This window comes from Bombyx mori, chromosome 22 (assembly GCF_030269925.1).
Source record: "Bombyx mori chromosome 22, ASM3026992v2".
Classification (NCBI taxonomy): domain Eukaryota; kingdom Metazoa; phylum Arthropoda; class Insecta; order Lepidoptera; family Bombycidae; genus Bombyx; species Bombyx mori.
The window spans coordinates 16,861,403-16,875,768 of record NC_085128.1 but is presented as its reverse complement, the minus strand read 5'-3'; the positions used below and the strand labels follow the sequence as shown (position 1 = coordinate 16,875,768).

Here is a 14,366-nt window from a genome sequence, read left to right as displayed (position 1 = left end):
CTATGGTAACATACCGTCAAACAGAGCCCCAGCGCTATAAGTACGCAGCGCTCTGTCGCGGCGTTAGGACGCTTTGACGTCAGGCGTTGTAATTTTTTACAAATTTTATTTTAGCGTCGGAGTGAATGTGTGTTAAAATACTCGATAATGCCCGAAAAATTGATAGAAATAGTTAGAAAATACCTATGCTTATACAATGCCACATCTGAATCACTCGATTTCTTAATACTTTTAAATTTTCACACTGCTATCGAAAGGCACTATGATTTGGCGAATGCGTTGCGTCAAGGAGCGTTAGACTCATCTAGTCAATTGGTGTGACATGAAAAAAGCGCGACGTTAAGTACGCGACGCTAAGTACGCGTTCTGTTTGACGAAGACTTAAATAGCATTAGACTCGCTGGCTTTACGAGTAACATTCCAGATTATTTCACGTATCAATGACTTAAGATTTCCGCATATTGTATACGTATTTAATTACTGGTGGTAGGACATCTTGTGAGTCCGCACGGGTAGGTACCACCATCCCACCCATTTCTGCCGTGAATGAGTAATGCGTTTTAGTTTTAAGGATGGGGTAGCCGTTGTACTGTAAAAACGGAGACCTTAGATATCTCAAGTTGGGTGGCGATATTTACGTTGTAGATGTCTATTGGCTCCGGTAACCAGTTAAAACTAGGTGAGCTGTCAGCTCGTCCACCCAATTAGGAAATAAAATTTTTAAAAAGCATATAAATAGAATAGGTGCTATTACGACTTCATTTCTTACAGCAAATATCTTCTCGTAGTGGTGTTTGTAGAGTCTAATAACCACTTAGCAGAACTGGTAGGGCGCACCACTAGCCATCTTCCGCGGCCGATGGCTCCAATTGGCACTTAACAACAAATAGGTCGTGTAATCTATCCGACTAAGCCCTAAGCGACAAAGCCTTAGGTGAATTCACGAATATTTGCAACTTTAATTTTATTACCCGATGTCATTACTTCATGTTCCAGTAAAATATGCGGCATACCAGAAGTAACCACGAAATTCCTGATACAATTAAAACGGGTACAAATGTGATTACACCACACCAACATCGCTTTTGAACGTGCTATTAATCATGATTTCCCGGATGCCAAATCCGCTTACGTTTTCAGCAATTAAATATAAACATTATGTCGGCTTTACTGACTTATGTTTAATGCTATAATTCGACCAGCACCGAATGTAATCACAGCTATCACTGGATTCAGTAAAAAAAATTGTTGATGTTCAGATCCACGGCATAATAAAGAGCATGTTAGAGACAAGCACAGCCGAAACAGCAAATTAATGCCCACTGAGTTTCTCGCCGGATATTCTCAATGGGTCGCGACACCGATCCGGTAGTAGATTCTACTGCACATGCTAGAAGAACTAGTGTTGGCATATTATCTTATGTTGAGCCCTTGAGCTCACCTACCCGTACGCGAGAAACTGGAATAGCCCCTTAGGCTACCTGTGAATAGATAGGGAAAAAACAATGAATTGAAGTCAATACTGACCAAGCAATTCAGAAATACTCATTGTTTTATTAAAAAAGATGTGAGGTGTCATGGGACACCGGATAGGAACGAAGTTCCTTATTATAGACATATAAATTTTAAGTTCTATTAGAGGTATAAATAAAGTAAAACTGGAGGCTCCGAAACAACCCATGGTCATTCGGTAACGTGCGCAATTATTGTGGTACACTTCATTCACGGTTGTTTGCATAAGAGTTAGTGTATTGCGCAAACGTTCGCTCTGAGATCGTGGGCAATGAATGATAAAAATATTTATGTTATTTTTTGTCCGTTATTACAAAGTTAAGTCGTACATTGTGTACACTACTAATTTGTACGTTATTGTGCATTTACGTGTGCATTACTAATAAAAATCTTACGTTACGGACGTTTTTTCCCGGTCAGGGTACCCCTCCGCATCGTCCCATAAGGAGCTTTTTTCCAAGAACGTTTCTCGTAAGTTCATGTGACTTAGAGACATTTGGCGAAAGCCCCCATTCTCCTGAATCTCAGATTACGTTAATTCCATTATATCAGAAATCAGCTGATTTACTACAATACGAGTAGTTTCGGAATTCTCTCAATTTACATTAGAAGACTTCTCATTGGGAATGTACTTTGTTCACTAATACCCAAAAAATAGAGAGGTGCATTAACTACATCCACTGAAACTAGACATCAAATTAGTCAGCAAACGTCAGGAGCTTATTGCGAGACATTATTCATTCTTTATGGTCGAGAGTTTAATGCGTTAAACAAATTCACGTGGCGACCGCAACGAACATTTCAGTTCTTTGTTTACACTATTCCGTAGTGAAAATGAGGGTGGACGAATTGTTATGGCTGTCGAAATGACACGGAAATAACGACACTATGCTTTGAACAGCAGTTTGAGAACAAAGGTATATGAATATTTTCGTTCTTATAAATTAAGTTCGCAAAGGTACTACATAAAATAAATATTTTTACGACGCCCGTATACAATATGAATTCCGCCTCCAGTTTTAGACTCCAACTTAGAAACAAAAATGCACGGTAAAACGGCAGCTTTCCCTTCAAGTTGTAATGCATGTTGGAACTTTAACAGAAAAAAAAATGGTGCGCCTGCAACTTGGTGCACGTGAAAGAAGTGAAACTTCTTTTGCGATATATAGCGCTGTGGTTTTCTTCAGTTTTCATCCTTAAATAAAATTTGTCTTGTAATAGGCAATGCTGTGTTTAAGAGAAACGACCTAGCTCGATATCTCTTTTCCCTCTATCTAAGGTTAGGGAGACGCTGTGTCTATTTTCTCACTCTCGCACTTCCTAAATTGTATCTTTTCTCTCTAGCCGTAACGAATCTGTCGCGAGTTAAATTTTACTCTAAAGAAGTTTCACTTCAAAAATACAGAGTAGACAATTGTGGGCCCACAACACTGCCTATATTTATGCTCGTGGTAAATAGTCCGACTGGAATGTATTTCCAAAGTTATCCTACGCTAACCAATATCATCATGCCGTTTTTAATCGACACCTGTACACACTAAGTTTTTAGTATCATTAAAATTATATTAAAGAAGAATAGGAAGTAACTTTTTAATTCTAGTTCAATAAAATACTCTTCACCACGACAAAATATGTTATATTTGTTAGTAAATACTAATCGAGCTAACTGGTTTTAATCGGTTATCTTAATGATTAGAATACTCGAGGACAAAGCTTAAATTTTTAACATAAATAAAGGTTTAATATTTAACAGTAAAGTCTTAACCTAAGGACGGACTTAATTGGCACTGCACTTTCTACTCCCATTGAATTGTCAGATTAACCTTCGATGATAACTAAAAGACTAAAAGATTATTAATATTTTTACGCTGTAAGAGTAACGCCATCTATCTCCAAATAGTCGAACGAATATCGAAGGATCTAGTAGCATCTAGAACGCTCGACTTCTCGAGCTTACTTCTACAACGCCATCTATTGTCAGATAACGGAAACACAATACTCTAAATGTGTAGAATATTCTCGATAATTCTAGGGATGTGGTATCGTAACTAGCGTAACTAGCGTAATCGAAACTAATCGAAGCGAAATAGCGAACAGGTCACCTAAATAAAGCAAAGCGGAAGAAGCGAATTGAGAATTTTAAATGTGTAGTGAAGTGTTCTAAGTGTTAAAAACAGTTTTTAATTTGTACTTCGGTAGAATTTTATTTATCCCGAACCCCAGCGCGTAACAATATGTTTTTATTCATTTAATAAGTAACGTCCTCCGACAATAAACATCAGCGCAACCAATATTAACGAGTCTGAATAGAAATTCGAAACCCTTAAGATACAAGAAGAAAACAATGAACAGCTGAAACCGAGACGAAATATAAATCAAAATCTTTTGCTTGTAAACGCTAAAATACGACCAGAATATTTTCTCCATTTTAATACTGGGTCTCACTTCAAAAAGTATCGTCGATGATTTTAAGAGTTAATTTATTTATGGCTTATTTTATAGGCCAAATGTTCGGAGCTATAAGAACAACGATTTAGTCCAGTTAGAGATGACGGAGGGCTCGTAAAGCGAACTTTATCGCTTCAGGAGACTTTTGTGGCCTCTCATACAACGAGGACTCCTTATTCTTATGACTTTCTGAGAGATTTGACCTCGGCTGAGTACGATTTTTATATGACTCGTGTTCCAAGTAAAAAAATTTGATGGTATAGATTGATTTTTAATCAAGAAACAATGCGCTAAATAATTCTGGAAATATCAGCTATTTTTGTGGTCTTATATTCCACATGAGGCAGAAGTCCAATGCGCTGATCGAACCAAATACGCTCTACTCTCAACACCTCAGTCCACGATGCTGCGTAGCCGAGGATAGGCAGGACTGGCGAGGAACAGTCCAGGAGAAAGTTATTGAGGCCACGAGTTTCAGCATTTAGGATTATCGGCGCCAGGAGGAGGAGGGATATTCCACATAAAATGGCGATATCGATTTTGTAAGCGACCAGTCTTGATGCACTCTTGTTCCACAGCTCACTTAAGGTGAGACTTAGGACAACTAATAACAAGGATCATTAATACATTATTTTCGAAGCAAAGAGTGTGAATCGTTTTTTTAAATGACTTCAATGACCACGTGTAATACCGATTCGACGTGCAACCTAACCCATGAATCAGCCGAGTTTCTCGCCGGATCTTCTCAGCCGATCGTGATTCCGATCCGGTAGTAGATTCATTCGCGAAGCAGCTGCTCTTGAGTTGTTAGGTCTCCTTCGGAGGCGCTCGAGCAGCTGTTAGCAAATCCCACCCCTCCTGGCTGAGCCTTTGCTCGCCCACTTGTCCTGGTGAAACTGGAAAGGCCTCCGAGCCACCTCAGACCACTTGATATTGGGCGGTTAGCATGTTACATAGAAACAGGTAGGCAGCGGCTTGGCTCTGCCCCTGGCATTGCTGAAGTCCATGGGCGAAGGTAACCACTCACCATCAGGTGGGCCGTATGCTCGTCTGCCTACAAGGGCAATAAAAAAAAAACATCATTTTTGCTATGACGTGTCCTGAGGCATGAGAATAAAGTTTTTCATTGTTAATTAAACTAACAGTCTCCGTACCGTTCAATGTGTGATTGCGTTGCAATAGAAATAGAACTGAGTGGTAATTATTGCGGTACACTTCAAGAAAAAATGCCAGTTTTGTTTAATTAAATCTTTCTTTTTCTTCCGAGTCCGTCTCTTCATTGCTGAAAGTCGTGTCCAGTTTGAAATGCTGACCACTCGATGCACTGTACTTACATAATATATATTATATAATTGAATATTAACCACGAATATAGCCATATAATCCTTTTAAATTATATATAAGCTAACGTTCTAAATCGAAATTGGTAATATTTGTATAAGTTATAGCACCTTCAAAATGTACAAAAGTGTATTTACTGACAGCACATGTAGATAAATATTTATTTTCAAATGAAAACCGTCAAAGGGAAAATGATAAATTTAATTCAATACTAGCTTTCGTCTTCACTTAACAAGCCCGAGGTTATTAATGTTCATTTGAACCCCTCACGTATGAGTTGTCATGTTTTCGATTTGGCTTCCACCAAACTGTAAATTCGCGGTTGAAAATGTAATGAATACACCAGACCTTTGACAGATATAACTATAATAACTAGAGGTCCGCAGTAGTCGAAATTCGACTATAATTAATTGGAATTGAAAGTTTGTACACTATTATGATTGTATTTTATACTTCTATAATCACAAATTTCGCCAAGACTACACTTTAAAAAATATTAACAAAGGCAAACAATATTTAATCTATTCTCAATTTGACAACAGACGCCAAGAACAAAAGTTTAACAATAAATAGTATGCATGCGTGTGTGCGTCAAATACATGGTACGTAGTGTGTGTAATGTTTTCTTTATTGATTTAATGTATATTTTATGGATTATTTAAAAAAAATATTAGCATTGTGCACTTCTTCTCTATATTCTGTATAAGTGTGGAAAATTTCATACTCCTCCGTCCGCGCAATTTTCGTAAAAAGGGATACAAAGTTTTTGCTTCACGTATTAATATATAGATATAGAGTACTCTGATGCAAAATTCAATTACAAATATAATAACTATAAAGCAACATTTCTGGGAAGTTAATAGCGTTTTAATAAAGAAATAAATAAGAAGGAATGCAGACGGATGAAGGAATTCACGTTGCGCAATTTACTTCGCTGGCGATAAGTGGTCATCAGAGTTTAAGCACATTACATTGGTGGTAAGACCACTTGCGAGTCCGCGCGGGTAGGTACCACCACCCTGCCTATTTCTACCGTGAAGCAGTAATGCGTTTCGGTTTGAAGGGTGGGGTAGCCGTTGTAACTATACTGAGACCTTAGAACTTATATCTCAAGGTGGGTGGCGCATTTACGTGGTAGATGTCTATGGGCTCCAGTAACCACTTAATACCAGGTGGCTGTGAGCTCGTCCCATTACCACCTAAAAAAGCATGTATGTCGCCATCCACCTTGAAAAGTGAGGTCTAAATCTGTATCGGTATAGTGTGACGAGTTTACCACCTTTCAAACTGCAACGCATTACTGCTTCGCGGCAGAAATTGCAAGAGTGGTTGCAAGTTCACAAGATGATCTTCTTTCTTTTCTATTGCCGTATAAGCACACGAGTATACGGCCTACCTGATGGCGAGTGGTTACCGTCGCCCATGGACTTCAGCAATGCCAGGGGCAGAGCCAAGCCGCTGCCTACCGCTTAATAATCTTCACAAGCCCCATTTGAAGAAGAACATGTCATAGCGCGCGGGTAACACCGTGGAGGGGGAGTTCATTCCAAAGCCGGATGGTACGTGGCAAAAAAGATCTCTGGAAACGCACTGTGGATGAACGCAGTGGCTCCAGGTAGTATCTTTTAATACAGTATTCTAATTTTATATTAAAATTATACGAATCATAAGTACGGGAGAACATTTCACCCAATTACATTTTTCAAATAGCCGATGCTTAATAGCTGTCGTTCTATTTTGTATTTGAGATATCTAATTGTTATATTATTTGCAGTATTCGTCCTCTGCTGGTCTCCCTACATGATCTTCGATCTACTTCAAGTATATGGCTACGTTCCGGACACACAAGTGAACGTGGCCATAGCGTCTCTCATACAAAGTCTCGCCCCGCTCAACTCGGCAGCGAATCCGGTCATCTACTTTATATTCTCGAACCGGATCTTCGTGAGTCTCAAGTAAGTGTATTTTCAGATACTTCTTACTGGTGGTAGGACATCTTGTGAGTCCACACGGGTAGGTACCACCACCCCACCTATTTCCGCCGTGAAACAATAATGCGTTTCGGTTTTAAGGGTTGGGCAGCCGTTATAACTATACTGAGACCTTAGAACTTATATCTCAAGGTAGGTTTACGTTGTAGATGTCTATGGGCTCCGGTAGCCATTTAACACCAGTTAGGCCGTGAGCTCGTCTATCCACTTAAGCAAAATAATAATTAATAATTATATTAGGGTTACTCGATATGTCTAGGAGAAACGATGGCTGGATAGTATGAAAGACCAGCATAAATGAAGATGAAATTATTTCAGACTGAGCCCCGTGATTTCGAACCAATCAAAGTGAAACCAGAATAGCCCCTCAAGGCTACTAGCAGATGGGTTGGCAAAACCAAAACTATTGTGGTCTATAGTTTCAGAACAGAGAAAAAATTAATATAGAATACACAATTCGTCTCCATATCGATGAAATTAAAACAACATATATAAATTAAAAAGGAACCTTGTAAAGTTTGGATCTAACCTTTATCTCGAAACTACAAATTGGAAAAACCGTTCAAACCACTGAAAGCTTTTTAGACCGTAACTTCTAAACAAACATTCCAACTGTCCACAGCACGGACGAATTATGGATCCGGTCGGTGTAAGGTACTTATATTACAAGATGCGAACTTCTTTGATATTGATTTTTTTGTTGTCACTTCCAAAGTTTAGGATCAAAAAAAATTGAATTTTTGCATCGTCGTATAGATTTTTCTATAGCAATACTAAACTAAATTATAAATTTAAATCATGGTATATAAATAAAATATGTTAATATATTGCACTAGCTGTACCCGCCCGCTTCGCTAGGTATTTAAAATTAACATTATTATTTCTCACCCCCACAAAGATTCTCATCATTAACACCCCCGCAACTGGTGTAAGGAGTCCAATACTCATACAAATATAAGCCTATCCATTAAGTACGTGTATGTTCTACATGGATACCAAGTTTCAAGTCAATCGGATGCACGGTTCAGTAGTTATAACGGAACATCCGTAAAAACCACTGTAGCTTTATATATTAGTATAGATGTACGAGTCAAATTAAAACAATTATTGTACAAACACAAAAACTGTTTGTCAAAACAGTCAAAATAAAATAGAAATTCTAAGAAAAGCGAACTATTTCCAAAAAAAAATTTCGATACCGTAATTCATCTTTTATTCCACTGTCATCATTAAGTACAGGTGAACTCACTTTCGACTTTCGAACTTGTAACTTCAGGGTTCCTTGACAAAAAAACGTGTCTAAGAAATACGAGACGCGGTTTCTAAGAGGAATGTTTCAGAAGGATCCAACACACACGTAACGAGGTTAAATTCTAAGGACAGTCCGGTCCCTGGAGCACTCGCTTTTGTTATTATATTACGAATTACTAGAATCTAGTTAAGCCAAGAAACTAGATTCCGTTTCTCTGTTTTATTTGTTGAGTAGACTTTCTTTAGTGGTGTCGCTCACAATTTTATGATCTTGGAGATTTGTGTTATTTTCGTCGTGGTTAAGCTAAAGATAAGTTCAAGTTATGTTCATGTTGATGGTTTTTGGAACGATGTTCCTTATGTGACGATGCGGAGGGGTACCCTAACCGGGAAAAAACGTCCGTAACGTAAGATTTTTATTAGTAATGCACACAGTGTACGACTTAACTTTGTAATAACGAACAAAAAAAATTTTTTTTTTCATTCGTTGACCACGATCTCAGAGCGTTCTTTTGTGCTATACATTAACTCTTATGCAAACAACCGTGAATAAAGTGTACCACGATAAGTTCGCACGTTGTCCCACGACACCACACAACTGTTTTTATTAGTCGTAGGGCATCCTGTGAGCCCTCACGGCATGCTACCGACACCCTGTGTGTTTCTGCCGCGAAACAGCTATGCGTTCCGATTTGAAAGGCGGGGCAGGCGCTGTGATAGAAAACTGAGACTTAGAACTTATGTATCAACGAAGAAAATCAGGCAAGTCGTGTGCTAGTCCACCCGTCCAAGCAATAAAAAAAGCTGAAATCACTCACTACCCCTCTTTGATTTTGTATTGAATCAAAATCTCGGAAGCCCGTCCGCTTCGAAGAGAAGTCTCCGCATAAATATTTAACTATAAGCCGGGCCATTAGCAGCGTAAGTGGATCGATGTAAACGTTAAACGACCTCACACGTCAATAAACTGTAGTGGGTTTTTATAAGCTTTTAGTAACGTTGTAAAAACAATGGTTGCCACTTAAAGTACTTGCTCCTAGATACATAATCACAACTACCGCACAATGTACGGACAGGGTTCAATGCTACAAGTTCACATCACAACTCTTTTATGGCTCTAGTTGAAGGTCACGGTCTACCAAGTGTCGACTGGTTTCAGGAGTCTATAGATTACGATGTAAGCAAGCCTATCCTCTAAATCGGCCTTTCCCAAAGTTGTCAATAACGCCCTCGTATGGGCGCTGCAGGCCTAAAAGAGGGCGGTAAGCGACTCAGAAAAAAAATGGGGGCGTTGTGTAAGAGGCTTGGGAGGCGATTTGTAATTTCATCTAGGAGGACTCCTAGACACCGACTGAGCTCTTGCTATAGTGGTTTTTAAGTAGGTGAAAAAATGGGGGCGCTAACAAATTATTTATTCTCAAAGTAGACAAAATAAGTTTGGGAACCCCCTGCTCTAAATCGAAATCTAACGTATAGCGGCTGCTTCATCCTTCAAAACCGATAGCTACTTAACAGTAGATTTGTTTACTGTCTTTGTAGACATTCGAGGATACGGCCCACCTGATTGTGAGTGGATACCGTCGCTCAAGGACATCAGTAATGCCAGGGGCATAGCCAAGCTGCTGCCTACAACTTAGTACTCTCTGCAAGCTTCGTAATCTATGATAATAGTAATAATAATAACTCCAACCCAAATAATAAGCATCCAGTGCATGCAGCTCAAGCCAACGAATTTAAATGTATCGAAGTATAGTTTGAAACTCCTCCTTGCGTCAGTAATACTCAATACTGGTCGTGGCCTGATGAAGTTTTCTTGGGAAAATATATATGGTGGGTCTCGCGTGTTTTTTTTATTGTTTAGATAGTTAGACGAGCTCATAGCTCACCTGGTGTTGAGTGGTTACCGGAGCCCATAGATATCTACAACGTAAATGCGCCACCCACCTTAAGATATAAGTTATAAGGTCTCAAGTATAGTTACAACGGCTGCCCACCCTTCAAACCGAAACGCATTACTGCTTCACGGCAAAAATAAGCGGGGCGGTGGTACCTACCCGTGCGGGCTAACAAGACGTCCTACCACCAGTAATTACGCAAATTATAATATTGCGGGTTTGATTTTTATTACACGATGTTATTCCTTCACTGTGGAAGTCACTCGTGAGCATTGGTTAAGTACGTATTTAATTAGAACTGAGGGAGTTCTTATAGAGTCCCTTCTTTATTTCGCCGTAAAGTCGTGTTTTATGTAATTAACACCACAGTTGAAACAATATAAATTTTATTGTTGTAGCGGTATAAACAATTCTAAGTTATTAAATTATATTAGTTTAAATTTAAATTTAAGTAAATTTTCGGCGGTAAAAAGGTCCCGTGTCACAGACTATATTCTTTTTTCCACCTCTCGTGCGTTCCGGCTTACGCATCATAAAAAGGTGCGTTCTTAAACGCCACAGAACAATTGGTACACGCTTGCGGGTTTCGAACACCGTTGCATCGCTAAATACGAATTCACCGGATGTCTTATCGAAGAAAAAGAAAATATAGGTTGTAAGAACGTATTTTAAGTAAAAAGCCACCAACAATTAATGTAACATTGAACGATGTCACGTTTTTGCGGTAAACTAAAGCAGACGTGGAACGATCCAGTGATTAATTCTATAGCTAAAATGACCCTTTTCATTTTGGAAGATTGTTAATTTCATCCCGCTCGGCTGCTCGTTATCGGTCGATTCGTTGTCTGGCTCGTGTGGCTTACATTACCGAAACCGTATTATTGAAAGCCTTTGAGGGCGATATTTGTTTTCGTCGGCTTTTTAGAACCCGCTGTGATTTTCTTCGTTGGTTTATTTTGTGTTCCGATTGGTTGATTTTTAATAATGTAAAATTTGTTTTCTTTTCTTTTTTTTATTGCTTAGATGGGTAGACGAGCTCACAGCCCGCCTAGTGTTAAGTGGTTACTGGAGCCCATAGACATCTACAACATAAATGCGACACCCACCTTGAGATATAAGTTCTAAGGTCTTAGTATAGTTGCAACGGCTGCCCCACCCTTCAAACCGAAACGCATTACTGCTTCACGGTAGAAACAGGCAGGGCGGTGGTACCTACCCGTGCGGACTCACAAGAGGTCCTATCACCAGTAAGGATATGTGAAGATATGTGAAGTTGAGGTGGGTGCGGCATTTAAGCTGTAGATTTCTATGGGCTCCGGTAATCACTTAACAACAGGTCGGCTGGAAGCTCGTCTAACTACATATGCAATTAAAAATTAAAATAATATATCAGATACTCTTGAAGACACGAACCGTTTCGATTGAGTTATTATTTCAATAGAATTTAATTTAAGACTATATTATAGTTGATCTCCTACATTACTATACTATTTAGTAAGATGAGATCAGAGCACAATCAGCAACTTTATATATTTCAAAATATTTACACGAAAATAATTGGATTGATTTTGATACATGGCATTGCTGATGTCTATAAGTGATCACTCATCACCAGAAAAGCCGTATACTTCTCTACTTTTATAAGTAGTATTTATAAAAAAAATATTTTTAATAAAAATCATCTAAATTAGGTTTGACGTATTTTATAATAACAGCTTTTGGCTCTATTTTTAAACCTAAAACATCAAGTTTGTTCTCAATCAAATTATCGGTTTTGCTAACAGGAACATCCCTCCATACAAGTGGCTGACTTGTCTGATGAAGGGTAATGATAGTCCGGCTGGCAATGAATCCAGGGCCCATACGGAGCTCCTCACGTCCTCACATCGAAGAACCAGGCGCGATCTTACCATAAGGGTATGTATTGCAACAAGATGCTAAATTATAAACCTAAACTGAATTAGACTCTCAGGTGTGATGATATGGATACGCTAAGCAACATTGTTCTTGTTTGAGCGTGTAGCCATACGAGATCCAGTATTAGTGTAAGGATCGACAAAACTATACAAAATGGCCTTCCTAATATTAATATCAAACTCAAGCTATGACTTCATGATGAAAGATGAGCCACTGACGGAGAACTGGGAATAATTGTACAAGACCACGGTCACACGGTGTACGCTTTAGCTTCAGACGTATGTTAGTATGTAACGGAATCTTTGAACATGATTTTGACCCTCTTCAAAACGTCGGATCAACTCGAAATTTGGTATAGGTACTTATTAAGGATCGATGAAAATTCAATGCACAAAAAATAATTGAAAATATTGAAATTCAACTAAAAAATGAAAAATAAATAATAGTTTAAAAAAACGAACAAAATACAATTTTATAGAAAATCCAACTAAAAAATAGAAAATAAATTTTTATTAATTTGAATTAACAATAGTGTTAGAAAAACTGATTTCATTGTAAAAAAAACCGTGGGGTGCATGGTATCAGTAGATATAAATATTTTATGAACAGATATGAGTAGAAAGAAGGGTTATTTTGATAATATCCTGAAAAGTACCCCACGCTTTTTTTACAATAAAATCAGTTTTTCTTACACTATTTTTAATTCAAATTTATTTTCTATTTTTTAGTTGGATTTTCTATAAAAGCGTAGTTTGTTAGTTTTTTTAAACTACTATTTATTTTTTGTGTAAAGGCTAATCAGACGGATTAATGTCGTAATCTGGTTCATAAGCCAATATAAAAGTCGAAAACAATATTCCCTTCAACACATTTGAATTTAGGTGAAAGACGACAGCGTCAAGTTTCCGAAGCCGAGGGTTCAGCACAGAAGCAGCACTAACTCCCGCAAGGTTCGCCTCCACCTACCCGATGGGCAGCACCAGGTGAACAACAACTGTCATACAGTCCGAAGAAGAGATGATACTTTTCTTTAAACTTCCAGATGGTGTAACTTACAACGGAAAAAGTATTGTTAATTTTTGCAACGAAGTTCCTTATGGAACAATGCGGAGGGATACCCTAACCGGGAAAAAACGTCCGTAACGTAAGATTTTTATTAGTAATGCACACAGTGTACGATTTAACTTTGTAATAACGTAAAAAAATTACATATTTTTTATTATTCATTGACCACGATCTCAGAGCGTTCGTTTGCGCAATACACTAACTCTTATGCAAACAACCCTGAATGAAGTGTACTACAATAAGTTCGCACGTTACCGAGTGACCGTGGGTTGTTGCGAAACCTCCAGTTTTATTTTCTTTATACCTCGAATAGAACTTAAAATTGATATTTTTATAATAAGGAACTTCGTTCCTATCCGGTGTCCCACGACACCACACTTTTTTTTTGTCATGCACCTTTTTGAAGAGACATCCAATCCAATCAATATGTATTTTTTTGTGTGTGTATTTTTTTAAATATTTTTTACGAATAATCACAAAGGCATGCACGATTTCAACAAAAGACAACAAAAAAAACCATGGATCCGCATAATAAAGTATGCTTCTTTTGGAAACGGATTCTGAAAGTAAAATTCAGAATAAGTAAAATTCACTAAGCGATGTTGTATAATGTATCAATTTCTTAACAAGTCTTAGGAATAATAGAATAAAATTTTAGATATTAAACATAATATAATGTCTTTGTCATGAAAGATAAAAAGTATTTGAAACGTTGATAGTCAGTATATTTTTTGAAGAAGAAAACAGTTTTCATGTAATTTAATTTGCGTATAAATAACTTTGTATAATCACCATACATTAAGGTTTGTAAAATATATGTAAGATTCTTACGAATTTTCACGAAATTTTAATGAATATTTGAGTAGAATTTACATGCGAATAATTCAGGTTGTAGTTTTCTTAAATGCTAATATATATTTACTTGTATTTAATGTGTATTTAAAAC

The 14,366-nt window shown here is 37.7% G+C and overlaps 1 protein-coding gene across 1 annotated transcript in view; it reads left to right on the top strand.

Annotated features, from left to right (window-relative positions):
* Nucleotides 1–13,529, top strand: part of NGR-A30 (neuropeptide receptor A30) — a 71,463-nt gene extending 57,934 nt beyond the window's left edge. Inside the window, 3 exon segments of the mRNA NM_001134274.2 lie at nucleotides 7,076–7,256; nucleotides 12,223–12,355; nucleotides 13,237–13,529. Coding sequence (NP_001127746.1) covers nucleotides 7,076–7,256; nucleotides 12,223–12,355; nucleotides 13,237–13,389 — 467 coding nt within the window. The 3' untranslated portion in view covers nucleotides 13,390–13,529.
* The last annotated feature ends 837 nt before the right edge of the window (nucleotides 13,530–14,366 follow it).